This window comes from Manacus candei, unplaced genomic scaffold, assembly GCF_025592945.1.
Source record: "Manacus candei isolate 608988 ecotype Guabito, Panama unplaced genomic scaffold, ASM2559294v1 h1tg000077l, whole genome shotgun sequence".
In the NCBI taxonomy this organism is placed as follows: domain Eukaryota; kingdom Metazoa; phylum Chordata; class Aves; order Passeriformes; family Pipridae; genus Manacus; species Manacus candei.
This window is the reverse complement of record NW_026138125.1, coordinates 7,260,646-7,278,001: the sequence shown is the minus strand read 5'-3', so window position 1 is coordinate 7,278,001 and position 17,356 is coordinate 7,260,646. Positions and strand designations below refer to the sequence as shown.

The 17,356-nt window shown below is 49.9% G+C and overlaps 2 protein-coding genes across 5 annotated transcripts in view; both read left to right on the top strand.

The window, feature by feature from the left end:
• The window catches only part of CACNB4 (calcium voltage-gated channel auxiliary subunit beta 4), a 76,266-nt gene extending 74,883 nt beyond the window's left edge, over window positions 1–1,383 (top strand). For 3 of the 4 annotated variants that reach the window (XM_051810185.1, XM_051810187.1, XM_051810193.1), the window contains one exon: window positions 1,118–1,383. The gene's annotated coding sequence lies outside the window, so the exon portion shown is untranslated. Of the gene's footprint in view, window positions 1–15; window positions 534–1,117 lie in introns of those variants that run through there. The other variant, XM_051810186.1, reaches the window with a different exon arrangement.
• Window positions 1,384–3,109: 1,726 nt separating this feature from the next.
• Window positions 3,110–16,212, top strand: ARL5A (ADP ribosylation factor like GTPase 5A). Its single transcript, XM_051810203.1, has 6 exons — window positions 3,110–3,462; window positions 5,156–5,216; window positions 7,699–7,846; window positions 8,856–8,939; window positions 10,557–10,708; window positions 11,363–16,212. Exons 1-6 carry the CDS (start codon window positions 3,417–3,419, stop codon window positions 11,409–11,411), a joined length of 540 nt encoding a protein of 179 aa, XP_051666163.1. The 5' UTR covers window positions 3,110–3,416; the 3' UTR covers window positions 11,412–16,212.
• Window positions 16,213–17,356: the final 1,144 nt, after the last annotated feature.

Here is a 17,356-nt window from a genome sequence, read left to right as displayed (position 1 = left end):
TCTGTGTGTGTTCAGGGTCAGATCTCAGCATATGGGTTTTCATCTGAGCTGTTGATAAAAAGCAGAACATCCTCCAAATAAATATAACTGAGCAAGACATGCCTTTTTTGTGTGTTTTCATGTGGTCCTGGAGGTTAAAATTTCATGAGCCGTTTGTTTTGTCTGTGTTCTGGGGAAGGGGCTGGAGCAGCAGGAGGGGCTGAGGGAGCTGGGGGGGCTCAGCCTGGAGAAAAGGAGGCTCAGGGGGGACCTTCTGGCTCTGCAACCCCCTGACAGGAGGGGGGAGCCGGGGGGGGTCGGGCTCTGCTCCCAGGGAACAAGGGACAGGAGGAGAGGGAACGGCCTCAGGCTGTGCCAGGGGAGGGTCAGGTTGGACATCAGGAGGAATTTCTCATGGAAAGGGTGGTCAGGCCTTGCAAGGGGCTGCCCATGGCACTGTTGGAGTCCCCAGCCCTGGAGGGATTTCAGAGCCCTGTGGACGTGGCACCTGGGGACAGGGGTCAGTGGTGGCCTGGGCAGTGCTGGGGGATGCTTGGACTCGATCTTAGAGGGCTTTTCCAACCCAAAGCATTCCATGATTCCCTACATGTTTAGGGTTTTTCCCTGTACAGGAGTATTTCCCCTTCTGTGGGCACACAAAGCTCTTCCCCAGCACAGAAAGGCTCCATGAACCACTGCTGGTGTTAGAGCTGCTGGGAACAAAATGTACATGACCTGAGAAAGCCTTCCCAGATTTCCAGGAGGGAATTCTGAGGCTGCCTTGGAGTGCTTTCCTAGAAAGCTTCCAGCAGCACTGGGAAGCCCAACTTACTCCATAAAAAGGCAGCAGTGTGGTCCAGGTTAAACCAGGCTGCCACACAAAAAACCCCAAAATGATGTGGGGGGAAATCTCAGTGATTTGCTATTTAAATAATCAGAGTAATTGCTTTAATTGAGTTTTGGTGCCTCTCACACTGCACAGCCCCCCAGCCCTGCCACAGGCCCAAGGCTTTCAGGCTCGCTCCGTGTTCCAGGAGAGCTGGGAACAGACAGGAACCTCCAGCATCTGAAATTCCAAGCTGAGGAACGGCAGCAAGGGGGATAATTGTGGCCTAATGAATAATTAATTCCATTGCAGGCTGGATGCTGAACCTGTGGAACGTGTATCATCACACTGGAGGAACTGCTCCATTTCCCTGCCGGTCACACACGGTCCCAGCTCTGGGATGGGGATGGATTGGGACAGTTTATTATCGGGATATTTATTTCCTTCAACTGTTAAGGGCCAAAAATTCCCCTCCAGAGAAGCAGGAAACAGGAATCCCTGTGGGCACGGACAGAAACTCGATGACTGCCCTTGCTGCTCTGGTTACGGGCCAATATTGCAGCAGGGAAAGAACAGCAGGGAGCTGCTGTGGGAATAAAAGCTGCTGGAAGGGAATAGAGAAAAACCTCTGGAATAACAAAAGGAGAGTATTGTGCCCCTGGATCCCTGGAAGTGTCCAAGGCTGGGTTGGATGGGGCTTGGAGCAACCTGGGCTAGTGGAAGGTGTCCACGCCCATGGAATGGATAAGCTTCAAGGGCCTTTCTCACCCAAACCAGCCTGGGATTCCATATGGAAGGGGGCAGGCAGAGCATGGAAAGATGGAAGCAGCACAGCAGGCAGAAAGGAGGGAAGGTGGAAGTGAGAAGTTGTGCCAGGCTGCAAAGGAGTAGGGAAAAACAGAGGCAGCAGTGAGAGCTGGTGTGGCCTGGAAAAGGGACTTCAAGACTTTTAGGACAGGGAGAGTTCATCCAAGAATACATCCCATCCCAGGAGGGGTAGAGCTCACTCCAAGCTGGCTCTGCTGCCCCTCGGCCAAGCTTTCACCAAAAGGAACTTGATGGGATTCTGTGCTGATAAGCAAAGCTTTTAACCTCTGAACATGATCTTAAACTTAAACCCCAGCTTTTCCACAGCCCCCCTCTCCTCACAGTGTCTCTCCCACAGCTCCATTTCCTTGTGCAGGGAAGTGCAGGGGTGGGTTTTCCTTCCCAAGCCCTCCCGTGGTGTTGAAATGAAGGGATGTCCAACACTTGTGCAACACACCTGTGTCTCCCTAGAGAAAATGAACTCGGGAGTTACAAATCCCAGTGCTGAGGTTCCCACCCACTCCCACTGTCACGGGAAGACTAAACAAGATTGGCCCATGTAAAATAAAGGATTTGCCCCATTCAGGCGGCACTGAGCACCAGCCACACCAGGAGCTTTGCAGGTAAGGAAAGGGAAACACCACAGTGTTTTTCTGTAAAATAAAGTCATGTTTTGCTCAGGGAAAGGACAAAGGAGGGCAAGGATCCCTTGTGTTGTCTCCAGACCACAGAGAGCTCTGCACAACCTATTTACTACCAGGGGTTTCCAAACCCCCAAGGATTTCAACTCTGTGGTGGGTTTGGACAAGGAAGTTTATTTTCTAGGGGTTTAAAATCCCTGAGGATTTAAACTCGGTGGTAGGTTTGGACAGCAAAATTTGTCTTGGAGGAGAGAGGGCTCCAGGGGAAACTCGGAGCCCCTTCCAGTGCATAAAATGCCTTTCTGCAAACTCACTCAGCTACTACGGAGCAACTTCTCCACATTATCCCCAAATTTTCCGCAGAGCACCGTGTTCCAGTAGGGATTATATGGCAAAGTGCACGTTATTTTCATCATAAACTGGAGCCAGGCTGGGACAGCTGGGGGGGTTCACTTGGAGAAGAGAAGGCTCCAGGGAGACCCTGCAGTGCTCAAAGGGGCTCCAGGAGAGCTGGAGAAGGACTGGGGACAAGGCATGGCGGGACAGGACACAGGGAATGGGTTTAAGCTGGCGGGGGGTTGATTTCGGTGGGATACTGAGGAGAAATCCTTGGCTGCGAGGGCGGCGAGGCCCTGGCACAGGTTGCCCAAGGGAGTCTTGTGAAGGTGCCCGTGGCACGGGGGTGGGGCGGGATGATCTCTGCCGTCCCTCGCCACCCAAACACTCCACGATACCGAACGCCCGAGGACCGGGGTCCTTCCCCGGCGGCGCCGGGCGGGCCCGAGGCGGTGCCGTGTAATGGCGGCCGCGGTGCCGCCCCCGCGCGTCAGCGCGACGCGCCCGCCCGGCCCGGCCCGGCCGTGAGGGGCCGCGGGAGCCGCCGCCGCCAGCCCGGCCCGCCGCGCTCCCGCTGCCGCCGCAGCCCCGCTCCCGGAGCACGGCCCGGCCCGCCGCACCCCCGCTCCCGCGGCACACCCCGTCCCGGAGCGCCCCCCGTCCCGCGGCACCGCCCGCTCCCGCCCGCAGCCCGGCCCGCCGGCCATGTCCCCGCGGCAGCGGCCCCGGCGCGGCCCCAGCCGGCTGTGGGGGCGCCGCGCCGGGCCCTGAGTGCCCGCGGCCCCCGCGCTGCCGCGGCCGGCGAGGCCGGAGCGCCCCGGCCGACCATGGGGATCCTCTTCACCAGGATATGGAGGCTCTTCAACCACCAGGGTGAGCGCGGGGTGCCGGGGGGTGGCTGAGGGTGGCTGGGGACAGCCCGGAGGAGCCGGACCCGCTCCGAGAATTTGGGGGTTTAACTCTTTTTTTCCCCCCTGCTCTCAGTCCCCGCAATGCTCGTTCCTGACAGCCGCTGCTACATTATTAATGTGTACCGAAGGAATACGGCCGGGTTGCGTCGTGGCGAGTAGTTTCGGCTTATAGGCAAGAGTGTGGTTTGAAGTGGTAAACCTCGATATCTGGCTCGTTTATCGAGTAAATGCTATTTATAGCTTTAGTTGTGGCTGCCCCTGGATCCCTGGAAGTGTCCAAGGCCAAGTTGGACGGGGCTTGGAGCAGCCTGGGCTGGTGGAAGGTGTCCCTGCCCAGGGCAGGGGTGGGACGGGATGATCCATAATTTCCCTTCCCGAACCATCCCGTGAGTGTGACTTGTAACACCTGTGTCCTTAGAGTAAGGTGCTCATCAGAGTTGTCACTTTAACTATAAAACACTTCTTTCCGTGTTCATCAGGCCCCTGAAATGCGATTTTGGGGGAGTTTCAGTGCACTCACACCTGCAGGTTCAACGTCCCACTTATGTCCCAGTTAACACTTAGTGCGAGTGCAACAAAATATTTTTGTAGCATCCAGACCTTCTGATCCAGTTGATTCCCAAACGTTTCCTATGCTGGCAGCATCACAAAAGTTCCTAAAAGTTACGTGGGGTCAGGTAAGCAGAGACTTCTACGGTACTGTGCAGTTGTGCAAAGTTACTAAAACTGGAGTTTGTATCGGATGGCACACGAGACAACTCTTACAGAACCCCACAATATTGGCAAAATCAAACTCAAGAAACCCCAACTTACCCGACCCCTGTCCCCTCCCTCTCCCCTGGGATAAATCAGTGTGAGTGTACATTGATCTCAGTGTTTATAATGGCTTTTTGTTGCCCTTGAGGACCAGTGGGCAGGGGGGGAAGAAAGCCCCTTCTCACAGGGCTTTTACTTGAATAGTCCTGGTTGTTTGTGCAGTAAAAGTTGTGCAACAGGGCTGGGAGCTGGCTGTGCTCACCCATCCTGGAAATCCTAAGTTTGGATGTGCTCAGCAGCAGCTGTGGAGTTCCCAGTCGATTTGGTGATAAGGAGAAACAATAATTGATTTGGACACGGGGCTCCAGAGTGTCAGAGGAGGTTTGTGTAGCACCCAAAACTCCACTGGGTGAGTGTGTCCTGTCACATGTCCGTGGGCAAATCTGTCCTCTGGGTTCCAGAGCTGCTGGAATGGAAGGAGGGCACTGAGGGATCTCCCTCCCTGCTCACAGGTGCAGCTCAGTCTGGTTGTGGGTTTTACTTGCAAAAGCTGCTTTTTTAACTTGCCAAGAGATCAAGATATTGCCATGGCAAAGGGAAAGTGAACATTTACCACGTGGAATTGCTGTGGGAGCTTGGGAGAGGATTCCAGTGGGACATGGCTTTGGCAGTTTAGAGGAGGAAACATCCCCGTGTGATCTCAGCAGTTGTTCCTGCAGAGGGGGATGAGTTGCCAGCCCCTTCCCTGCTCAGAGCAGCAGCTCCCCACACAGCCTGACCAGCTGGAGCTGGGCAGTGTGTGCTTGGGAAGCCAGTGGGAAACGTGGCACACACGTCTCACACACAGCTGATGTCACGGTAATGAATGAAGTGACTTATTAGTGCTGTTGTCATTTCAGAGCACAAAGTGATCATTGTGGGCCTGGACAATGCAGGGAAAACCACCATTCTGTACCAATTGTGAGTATGACCCTGTGTGTGGAGGGGGGAGTTTTGGGGTGTTCCCAGGTGTGTGTTGGGCACGTTGCTGCTTTCCTGGGTGGTTTTACTCACGGCTGGCAGGGAGTGGTGAGAGGTTGGAAGGGTCTCTGCTCTGCCTGGTGTGTGAGTGAGGTTCTGTGCAGCTGCTGTCACCACACACTCACCTGTGGTGTCACCACACGTGGCATTGGCTCTTTGCCAGCTCTGTAAAATAGGATTGGGGTGAGTGTTGGCCACGGGACAGTGTTGCAAAACTGATCCTTTGCACAGATTTAAATACCAGACAAATTGCTCTGTGAGTGGCTGAGCACCTCTCCCTGCCATGGCTCGTGTGCTGGGATGTCCTTTGGTGCCGTCTGTGGCTCGGGATGAAGGGGGAGGGCTGATCCCAGGATGGAGCCAGGACCACATCTCCTGCTGGCCTGCACCTTCTGCCTTTACCAGTGGCTTGGGCTGGTGTTTGCCTTGCCCCAGCCGTGCCCCTGCTGTACAAGAGGCTCATATGAGCTCCCTATCTCAGATCCTGAGCTGCAGTTTGATAAGAGGGTACACATTTGTGCACAGAAGCTCCTGGGTGGCACAGGCGGCTCAAGGTCTGTGTTGGGAACAGATTGGCCCTTTCCCATGTGAAGTGTTCCTGAGGCAGCACCAGGAATAATTCCTGGTGAGAGATGTGGCCCTGCTGCTCCAGTCCTGCATTGAAAATGTGCTTTCTGGCAACGTTTGGGGTTTGTCACGTTCTGGCCTGCTTCTGCCTTTCCAAAACGTGGCACTGGTGCAGCACCTCCAGCTGCTCCTGCCCTCACACTGCAGGGAGAGGGAAAGGATGGGGCTGGGATTTATCTAGTGGGTGAGATGGTTTAGAAAGCACAAATAGAGTGAAGGGTATTTTTTAATACAGCTCAGGGCTGTCCTGGTGCATCTACTGCTGTGACTTTCCACTTCCTCACAGATGTCTCTCAGTTCTTCCCCTTATTTCTGCAGTTTCAGTGTTTTATTTTCCCTTTCAGACAGTGGATCTTTGTGTGTGCTGTTCCTTTATACCCAGTTTAGCTCCACAGGACTTTCCCATCTCTCTTCTGGTATCCCCCTTCCCTCTTTGCTCTGTTCCTCCTGCCTGACCCCTCCTTAACCCTCCCCCATCTCTGCACATCCCATTTTCCCTCTTACAGACACTTGGTTCCTTCCTGTTCTGTCCTCAGATCTCCCTCCCCTCAGTGGGAGTTTGTGATCAGGAAAGGTGTTAGAAATGGTGTTATCCCACCTGTCCTGCTGCAAACTGGGAGATGCCAACAGCTGGAATGGGAAAGGCTGCGGGTTCAGTCAAGGAAAGGGGATCACAAGTCCCTTCCAAGCTTTAAAAGAACTCTGCTGAAACCTGGTTCTAAATATGATGCCCCAGGCATCATTGTTATCCTTCCTTTGATTTTAGGGTCCTTCCAGTCCTTCTCCTTCTCTCCAATATTTGCCCTCAAGTGTGTGTGGTGAGCAGGTTTCCTGTTAAATGCTGAGAGACACTGGATAATTGGGATTCTTAACTGGGATTCCTTTCCAGAACACTGGACTGTCCCTTTAGCTCCCTGGCTCCCAGTATCCTCTTGAGGAAATATTCCAGCACCTTACAAGTCTCAGATTGCTGTCACTGTAACCAAAACCTCTGATGAAACTTTAAAACCCTCATATATGATGACAAAATACATCAAGAGTATCAGAAGAAACAAATAATTAAACTCCTAGAAAATTGGTTTGCTTCAAAACTGCTGTTAATTTTTTTGCCTGTTAAAGTGGAGTTTAAATAGTTTGAACCTCAGGAGTATCCAGAGCACACGTTTGGTTATTTGGTGTGAAACTGGTGGTCTCAGTGACAAAGTTACACCCAGGATCTCCAAGCAATATATTTGGAATATTTAATGACTGGATGTCTCCAAAAAGTTGTGTGTTGGACTGTGCTGGAGGGGGAAGTTTGGACATAAAGCAACTGAGTTGTGAATAAAATCTGTTTCCAGTGGCCTGCCCTGGAAGGAGAGTGGGATGTAGTGGATGTGGTGTGTCAGCAGGGCTGGATGAGGAGCTCTTGTTTTCCTGAAACCTTGGGAATCTTGTGGCTTAACCACATTCTTGGAGCAAAACAACTGCTCTGTCCCACGTGTGCCAAGATGGGCCTGGAGAAGGAAGAGCTGTGAGCTCCAAACAGCTTCTGAGGGGAAAATTCCCCCAGCTTTCTGATGTAATGAATTACAGCCCAGTTTTGTTCAGGAGTGTGCTCTCAGCTCCATAATTTGATTATTCCACAGCTCAGTGGGTTATTTTATTGCTGTTTTTGTTTGGTTTTATGCGCCTCTCTCCCTCGGTTGCTGTGATTCCCCTCTGAGCTGGGAACACCCTCCAGGGGTGGGATTTCTGGACTTAGGCCGGTGTGGGGGTGCTGGTGGTGACTGCAGTGTCCCTGTTCCCCGGGCAGCTCCATGAACGAGGTTGTCCACACGTCCCCCACCATCGGGAGCAACGTGGAGGAGATCGTGGTGAACAACACGCGCTTCCTCATGTGGGACATCGGGGGGCAGGAGTCCCTGCGCTCCTCCTGGAACACCTACTACACCAACACCGAGGTGGGGCCCTCCCGGGGGCAGGGGGTGCCCTCCCGGGAGTGGGGAATGCCCTCTGGGGGCGGGGAATGCCCTGACACAAATCCTGTTGGTGGGGATTTCACCCTGGGATTGCACAGCCCCATGTTGACAGTTCCTCCCTCATTGTCCGTGACCACTCCCTCCAAAACCTGTCCCGACCACTCAGGAAAAAGGAGGAGACTCCAAAAGTTTTCCCCCAAGACTTTGGGATCCCATCATCACTTTACTTCCTCACCCCAAAGAGTTTTCAGAACTCTTCAGCAGTGAAGTTGCAGCACATATAAATATATATATATATATATATTTATACATCTTACCAAGCACATAACTTGATAAAAATAATGCATTAAATCAAGGTCTCCTGTGTGCTGTCAAATATGTTTTCAATACAGTTATATTCTATACATTATATTTATATATGGTTAAATACAATTCTTGCAATAATTGCCTTTGTTCTCTTGTGCTTCCCTGTGAGATGATGTGACCTCTTCGAGGTCTTTTCCAGCCTAAAGGATTCTGTGACATTTATCTGCATATGGGCTCTTGGAGTTTGGAGCCAAATGACTTTTTGAATCCCTATTTGCCTGTTAGTTTTAGAACCAGAGAAAGAAAGCTGATACAGTTTATGTTTTTAAGGCTGCAGCAAATGATTTGAGGGATCTCTGTGTGGCCTCAGTTGTGCCAGGCAAGGAACAGCCCCAGACCTGGGATTACAGAGAATTTCCTCACTTTCAGTATGAATTTTTTCCCTTAAAAATGGAGAACAGAAAGTCCCAAGTTGTGTCAGAGCTGCCTTTGTCCCCAAACCACAGCACAAGCTGTGGGAACCACCCCAGGGCTGGGGGACTCCCCACTGGGGCTGAGGGGAGAGGGTGGGATGGGGGTGATAATCCAGCTGGATAAGGGGATGGGAGCAGGGGCCTGGGCAGGAACCAGGAACATTTGGCCACACAGAAGGGGTTTGTTCTCTAATAATTTCAATTTTTTGCAGTTTGTGATAGTTGTGGTGGACAGCACAGACAGAGAGAGGATCTCTGTGACTAAGGAAGAACTGTATAAAATGTTGGCACACGAGGTGAGTGAACCTTGGGTCTGTAATATATTTATTTTAATATTTATTTTAATATTTATCTGTGTGATACATGTTAAGGGAAGCAGATTTCCACCCTGAACTGTCTTTTGTGAAACTCCCAATAAACTGTAAATTGATCCTAAATTTGTCAGACTCCTTCAGGGCAACAGCACTGGGCACCTGTCTATGGTTCTGTGGTGTTTATACCTCAATCCATGTTAATCTCTGAATTAGATCCTTTAAAAAACCCTTGTTTCCTGCAATAAATCAGTCACTATTTTTGATAACTCCAGGGTTGGCTGATGTTCTGTTTTCAGTGAAGTAATGACATGTTTTGTGACCACCAGGTGTAAAACTGGAGGAACAGGCAGCCCATGGCCATCCCTTGCTCTGTGTTTGGAATTACAGGGAGAGTGGAAGCTGCTAAATTGCAAAGTCCCTCTTTAAACCTGAGCTCTCTGGCTCTGAGCCATAAATCCTGATGTCTAAGCCAGGCAGTACCTGTGGCACGACCTGAATGCAAACTGGATCAGTGTGTGTGTGAGGTGATGCTGAGCTTCCAAATTTAAGTGTCAGAGTAAAAAAATCTGCATGAAGATGATGGCATTACATCCCAAAATATGGCACCTATATTTAAGCTACAACCATGGTCCCTGGGCTGCAGGAAGGGCAAAGCATGCCTATGGATTTCCTTGGAGAAAAAAGCAATGCCTCAAATTTCTCCTTTTTTTTTTTTTCTTTTTGGTATTTAATTTTTTTTTAATTTTTTGATGTTTAACTTGTAGTCAGTGAAGTAAATTCTAATCTGCATCTTCTGTTTCCTAACAAACAAGGAAGATGCAGAAGTTGTGAATTCAGATTTGCCAGGAGGAAGGTGCAGAATTCCAGGCTGCAGGAGCCCTTGCTCGGTGTTGGGATGTGATTCCTGACCCACCCCCCAGTGAATGTGCCCATTGTTGTCCAGCAGGATGTTTCCAGGCTGTTCCCACTCCCTCTCCAGAGGCTGTTTGGAGAGAACAGCAATACCCACAGGCCAAAAGGAAACTCAAATATTTATTTAAAATGGCTTTTCTTTGCTCCTGGAAATCTTTCCTTTCTGCCCAGGGGTTCCATTCAGCTCCTGTTAAGGCAAAATTGAGTTTCCCAGGTCTGTTCCAAGTATTTTCTGGACCAGGTGGTGGTTTGGGAATTAATTTTGCTGCCTGTAAACATCAGTGTGCCCGACAGGCAGTTAATGCCTGATTGGCTTGGCTTCCTGGGAACACCTTTTTGCTTTCCAAGGGAGACATTTTCCATAATAACCCCTGCACTGGTGCAATTCTAAGCAGTTGGAGGCCAAATAAGCTTGTCCACAGAGTCCCTGTTCCCAAATTCAGTGCTGCACAGGGATACAGATGCTCCTGGAGCACAGCAGAACGTTGTGCTGAGTTTTACACCTCATCCCTGGCAAACCCTGGATGTTTGGGCTGCTGGCTCAAAGGGTTTCCTGCCCTTCCATGTCCCCCTGCAGCAGTTTTCCTGCAGGCTTTTTGGCTGGGGCTCAGGGTTCTCTTTGGTATCACATCGTTTACCTCCAAGGGCTGCTTTGTCATCATCTCCTCTTCTCTCCTCTCTCCCCAGGACTTGAAAAAAGCAGGTTTGCTGATCTTTGCAAACAAGCAGGATGTGAAGGAGTGCATGACAGTGGCTGAAATCTCCCAGTTCCTGAAGCTCACTTCCATTAAGGATCACCAGTGGCACATCCAGGCCTGCTGTGCTCTAACTGGAGAGGGGTAAGAGGGATCCCTGGCTCCAGAGTTATTTGGGGGTTTTATTCTAGTGTTTGGTTTTAACACATGTTCCTCCCCTCTCAGTAATAATCCCAAAATCCCAGAGGGGTTTGGGATGGAAGGGACCTTAAAGATCATCTTGTCCCACCCCCTGCCATGGGCAGGGACACCTCCCACTAGCCCAGGTTGCTCCAACCTGGCCTTGGACACTTCCAGGGATGGGGCAGCCACAGCTTCTCTGGGAATTTCGTTCCAGGACCTCCTCACTTAATAGTCCTGACACTTATTTTGGGCTCAGGACACACTGGCTTAGGATCAGTATGGTCAGAAAATCAAATTTTACATCAAATCCACGGTCTCACCTCACAAAGATAAAACCGTGTGTGAACTGGGCTTGATGAGAGCCCAGTGGGAATGACCTGGAATCTGTTCTGGTTTATTAAGAGTAATCCCAGTTAGAGAGACCTTCCTGAAGTGCCAGGATCTGGAGTGTCTCACTCCTGGATTGCATAACAGGGTGTAGGGAATGCCACACTTGGCGTGGATAGTTCCTGGAAATGATTCATGGGAAGAATTTCAGCTGATGCCGTGGAATTACCTTTGGAGTTCTCCTCAGAAGTGCATGAATCCCTTAACCATTGTCCCTTCTGTTCACAGGCTGTGCCAAGGACTGGAGTGGATGATGTCAAGACTTAAGATCAGATGATTTTTGGTGCCCTCTTTGCACAGACATTGCTCCAGGGGAGCTGTTCCCCGGCAGAGGCGGTGGGGTGGATGTATTTATACTGAACTGATTGCAACTGTATTTTCTACATAGCTGCCCACACACAGTGTACAGGAACGAGGACCATTCCCAGAGGGAAAGGTGCAGCCCTGGCTCCAGTTTGGTTTGGTTTCCTGGGAGGAGGATCCGTTTCAAAGCTGTGACCAACCTTTAGAAGCTGCAGCCCCTCGGGACAGTCCAGCCTTGGGCGTGGGGAAGATGAAGCAAGAGGAAAGGAGCTTTTAATTTAGAGTTTTATTATCCCATTGTAGCCCTCTCTAGTGGAAGATGTTGGCTTCATTATTCCAGTAAATCAGCAACAAATCACTGGCTTAGGTATCAACTCCTCCAGTATTTTTAAGGTTACCGATGTTACAAATGCAACCCTATTTTCCTGTATGTGAACTGTACATATTTGTGTATATTTATACCTCAACTTCAGTTCCTTGCAATCCGTTCAGAGCAGTGTGTGACTCTCAATCAGCCTGCTGGCAGCAGCACCCACGTGGGACACGGCCACGGCCTCGTGTCCCAGGGCTCTCCCTCTGTGTCCACCAGACCTTGGCTCCCACAACTGGACAAACAGACCCTCCCTTCAGCCCATGGCTGCTTTTCCACAGGATCTTCTGGTTAGGGAGGAGGCTGGAATGGGTTGGGGCACACGTGGATTGAGGTTTGAATGACAGTGTTGGCCAGATTTGCCTGAGAGTTTAAAAGGAGGTGGGTTTTCCTTTCCTGTTGCAGTTGTTGTTTGGGTGATGCTGCAGGTGCACGTCCTGCCCGCTGCTCTCCTTTGCTGGTTGGTTGATTCAGGTCTAAAAGTACCTTCAGCTGTCAAAAAGGGAAAAATGTCTTTTTTTTTTTCTTTTATAAACCAAAGAAGAGGCACAAAAGTGTGTTTGACAGTCCCACTGGAGTCGTACAAGTCACGCTGTAATGAAGTGTTTTTCAGAGGAAAAACTCTCTTTGCTACATAAATGTGCAGATATATCAATAGGGAACTGGATGGGGACAAAACATGACACTACTTGGAAGGCTCTAAGTGACCCACACGAGTTCCAGGTGAAAAGAGAACTCCCTGCATGGTCCCCAGAGCATTTTTGGAACACTAGGATGACCTTTCCTTGCTGTAGCACCTGGTGGGATGCCTGTCCCGTGCAGGAGATGTCCAGAATTCCCATTTTAGAGGCTGGAGGCAGTTGGGATGGTGGTTTGACATGTCAGGGCTGTGGGAGTGCACGTGGCCTTAATCACAGGCTCTTCTGTTGGAGAGGTTTGGGGAGGGCAGCAGAATGAAACCAACCTGTGTTTCAGGTGTCCTTCCCTTCCTGAGGAGGGTGGAAAAGGCATTTTACAGAAAAAGCTCAGTTTGAGCTTTTTAAGGTGCTTCTCTCTGGGATAATCTGGCTGGTGGTGTTCCTGCCTCCCTGGGAGCACGTGGATCCCCGGGGAAAGGGAAGGGAGGCAGCCTCAAAAGTCTGTCTTCAACAAAGGCAGGGAAAGAATTGACCTTTTTAATCTATTTTTTTGGTATCTCTGAGGCTCCCTGGCCAGGGGATGTGCTGTCTCTGTTAAACATTAAGGTGTACATGCATATACCCATAGTGCATGCACATAGATCTTGGTATTTAACTGGTGTATTGCAAAATGTATCAATGTTTGAAGAATTAACAATTTCCTGCAGAGGCTCTCTCGGTCTCTCTGACAGTATCTACAAGCAACGAGCTCTGTGCACACACATGGAATGGAATTGTACATTTTCTAGTCTGGAAAACAAAAACAAAAACAAAAAAAAAAAAAAAAAAAGAAAAAGCAGACTTTGCTTCTAAACCCAAGTGTTTGGTTTGTGAGTCTTTGCTTTGATCCCTCCGAGGTGTTAAAGGCTGAGAACTCCGGGCTCGTTGGCTCAGGCTGGGGGTTGGTTGTTAAGAAAAGTTGTTGTTGTTAATGAGAGGGCAGTGATGGAGCTGTATTGGGGTGTTTGCTGCTCCTTTGGACCTTTGTAGCATTTCTGTGTCCCTGCAAGGAAGGTGTGGTGGTTTCTCCAGGTGTGGGTTGTGTTTGACCAGACATTGTGTGTTTACACAGGGCTTGTCTTGGGTTTGCTCTTCTCCTCTCTTGGCCACTTCCACTTTCATGTTTGCCCTCCCCTGGGGCTCTGGAGCAGCCCCTGAGCCCAGTGAGGAGCTGGGGGTCCCTGCACACCCAGCCTGGCTGGTGAATGGTGTCTTTGGTGCCCTGGGGGGTTTAAAACCCAACATTTCAGCTGTTTTCTGTGTGGGGGACAGTGAAAACAAGCCAGCCTGAACCCAGCTCCAACCAAGGTGTGCCATGGCACGTGTAGCCACGAGTTTTGTGTCTCTTCTGTATTTTTGGGGGCAGATGTGTTCACAATTCAGAGGTGCCTGATGTTCACTGACACATCCTGTGCCTGCAGCTTGTCCAGGGCTTGGCACTCCCAGCTGGGCTTTAAATGCTGATTTTCAGTCTGGGGGGATGGTGGGGTTTGTCACCCCACTGCCAACGATTCCAACCCCCCTGGAATGGTTTCTGTGATGGTGCTTTGAAGTTCAGGTGTGGGAAGTTAAAAATGTTTCAGTCCCCAAGAAGAGCAGCCAAACTTTTGATCTCTCAGACCCTTTGTGGCTGAGCTTCTTGTTTACAGCTTTTTTTTCCCTTCCCTGCAGGACAATTCCCATTTTTCTCCCAGCTTTGTCCATAGAAAAACAAGGGAACTTTGCATCAGTGCTGCTCCCAGCTCCAATTGGGGATTGTTGGGAATTGTTGGATTGTCTTACCCTGAGCTGTGACCTTGGTTGTGTTTCACCCTTGGTGTTGTGCTGCCTTGGCTTCCAGCTTTGCCTTTGTTCTCCCTGAAATTCCTTCTAAGGATATGAAATTCTTCCTTAGGATATTCTACAGAGAAGGGGGAGGCCTTAAAAACTGGTTATTGAAGGTTATGCTGCAGAGTGGCATTTTATGAGCAAAAAAATCGCATTAAGCCCTTTTTCAATAACACTTAAAATGTTTCTTTTGGTTTAGCAGGTAATAAATTTGGTCAGTCGTCTCTAGAACGTGCTGCCTCTGGAATCTGAAAGTTACCCAGGCCTTTAATTGTGAGGAGAGGTGGAATATAAAGTTGGAAAATGTGAGCAGGGATCTCCCAAGCTTCACTTGTTTAATCTTTTTCCTTTCAGGGAGGCTGAGGAGCTGCTCCCCTGTGCATCCTGGGGGTGTAGGGGGAGTGTGTGAGCAGAAAATGGACCTGACAGGCCCCTGCCACAGCCTCTGCAGCTCAAGTGCCTAAAACTAATTCCACAATCCTGGTTTTGTTCCTATGCTACAACTTCCATTTCCTTAGAATAGAAATATATCTATGGAAGCATCTCAGAGTGTGGAAACAAGTGGGTTTTCCCTCCCCCCACAGCAGTTCTGAGGTGATTTGTGATGATTTTGTTACCATTCTCCCCTCCATCCCAAGTGCTTTCCGTTGATCAGGCATCACCCAGCCCACTTTGGGATGGGAAGGATGGGATTTGTCCTTGTTTCAGGGTGCTTGGCTGGGATTCCTGTTTAAATAACTCAGTCTAGGAATCCTTGGCCTTGGAACCTCCTGGTGGAAGTGGCTCCTTCCTCTCTGGCTGGTGGGACGTTCACTTTGGCACTGGAATTAGGGCTGAAAAGCCATTTGGAGCTCGTGGCATGAGTGGGATTGAAGCCTTCCAGTGCTGCATCCCTGGGCAGGGCAGGGCCATCCCAGGGCACCCAGATGGGACTAGGAAGGAAAATGTTGGAAGTACAGATGTGACTGGAGTCTGTTGTTGCAGTGAGTGCATTAAATGGACAAAAATGACAAATTACAAGGGGCTGCCACTGTAACTTCGTACAACCCGTGTTGGAATCACGAGCAGAAATTCCCTTCTTGCCTTACAAGTGGTTCATTTTTATCTTGGATTGGAGCTTTATCCACAGAGCAGTGAGTCCTGCATCACCCTCAGCCTCTGAAGGTGGATTTGGGGTGAGTAAGGACAGAGCTGGGAGGGGTTTCTAAGCTTTTCCTCTTTGTCACTGTAGAAAACTTGGCTGAGTGAATGAAGGCAGAAAATGCTGCTTTCCCTGGGAGGCTGGGAGTGGTTCTTTGTGCATCATCAGCTCAGTGTCACCTTGTGTGAATCCTTCCTGAAGGAAAGGATTGGTGGTGAAACCACCAGGGAGGGGTGGGAGAGGGGGCCAAGAAAAGAGGGATTGTCTTGGAGAGGCTGAAAAATAACCGAACAAACCAGCTCAGGGTGAGCATGTCCGTGGGCAATCAATAGAACTGGGGGTGTATGATGGAGGATCCAGTTTAACTCTGTCCATGTGATGTTCCCATGAATGTTTTTGACACGTTTCTTCCCAAGTTCTTCTCCAAACCCTGGAGTCCTGGCAGCCCCAGGGCTCAGCTCCGAGCCTGTGTCGGAGGGAACCCACCAAGGACTGGATCCAGTTCCACCCTCCAGCACCAAACCTGCAATTCCTGGAGTATGAGCTTGCCAGGTGACCCTCCCAACGCTGTCATTGCCTCCTCCTGCCTGTCTGTTGTTTACAAATGCCAAGTCACATCCGTGTGTGTCCACGTGGATCACCTGGACGGGGTCGGGTTCCCTGGGATCCCTTGGACTTTGTACTTCCCTTTGTCTCCTTTCTGAAAGAAATGTGGCTGATGCTGAGACTGCAATAAAATCTCATTCCAGAACGTGTTAAATTATGGCTTCAGATTAATCCTGAGACTTTGGAGGGCTGGAAGTTCCCAGCTGGAACACTGGAGTCTGAACTCACGCTTGGATATTGAAGTAATTCAGCTAAAACATTTTTTAAAGCTATTTATTATAATAAATTAAAACCATGATTCTATTAAGCAACTTTTTTTCCCCCCCTGTAATTTTATCAGGATATTCCTTGAATTGCTGCCCCTTTGCCTCTTTCTGTCTCTTAAAATCTGGTTTTTGTGGAGCTGAAGGGAACTCATCCCGTTGTTTTGATTCTTGTTGGAGTGGAACAAACACAAATTTGGTCTGGATTTGGGGTGGGGAGCTCTGTGCCATCCTATATATGCATTTATAGGTGATGTCAGAACTGCTAATTCTTTAAAACCTACCAGTATTTATGATTTTTGAGGTGAAATCACTTGTCACAACGTGCCTGTGTGCTTTAAACCTTGTGTGTGCATGAGTTGCAGTGAAGCTTCTCGAGCAAATATATGATTTCTGACCGAGATTTTGGGGCTGTTTGGGGTGAAATGTGCAGCTCTGCCAGACCTGGGAGGGAGGCTTGTTTGGGGAGGGTTGTTAGGGACAAGTTTGGTGGTCAGTCTGTGCAGAATGGGAATTAAAATGAGTGTGAAATGCTGTTTTCCTGTCGAAAATGCTGAATCCCGGGGCTGTGAGATGGGAATAGGGAGCAGGGGCACGTGGGGGGTACTTGGGAGTCTCAGGGGGTTACAGGGAACTTCTTGGAAAGCAAAACCCATGGAGCCAAGGCTGGGTTTAAAGATTACATGGACCTGGATGAGCTTTAAGGTCCCTCCCAACCCAACCCACTCTGGAATTCCATGGTTCTCCTGGGATGTCTTTGCTGGTGGGTGAAGGAATGTTCCTTTTCCTCGGAACTCGGTTATTCCTTGGCTTTGCTACAACTTCCCTGAGAACTGCCCTTAGTTTCCCTTTGACTCCAGTAAAATGCAAGGTGGTTCAAAAAGGAGCCAGCCCCATCACACATTATTTTTGTCTGGTTTAGCTCAGGGTTCCTCTGAACTGGGCATTCCTTAGGCTTTTACCTGTGGAGTATGGAACTGTAAAGAGATTTTTTTAACACAAAATGTTGCCTTTTGGCTTTTTTTTCCTCCACTG

Coding starts and splice junctions, on each gene's coding strand:
- ARL5A (XM_051810203.1), top strand. CDS start 3,417: ATGGGGATCCTCTTCACCAGGATATGGAGGCTCTTCAACCACCAGG. Junction 7,847..8,855: donor CCTACTACACCAACACCGAG/GTGGGGCCCTCC, acceptor AATTTTTTGCAG/TTTGTGATAGTTGTGGTGGA. Junction 10,709..11,362: donor TGTGCTCTAACTGGAGAGGG/GTAAGAGGGATC, acceptor TTCTGTTCACAG/GCTGTGCCAAGGACTGGAGT.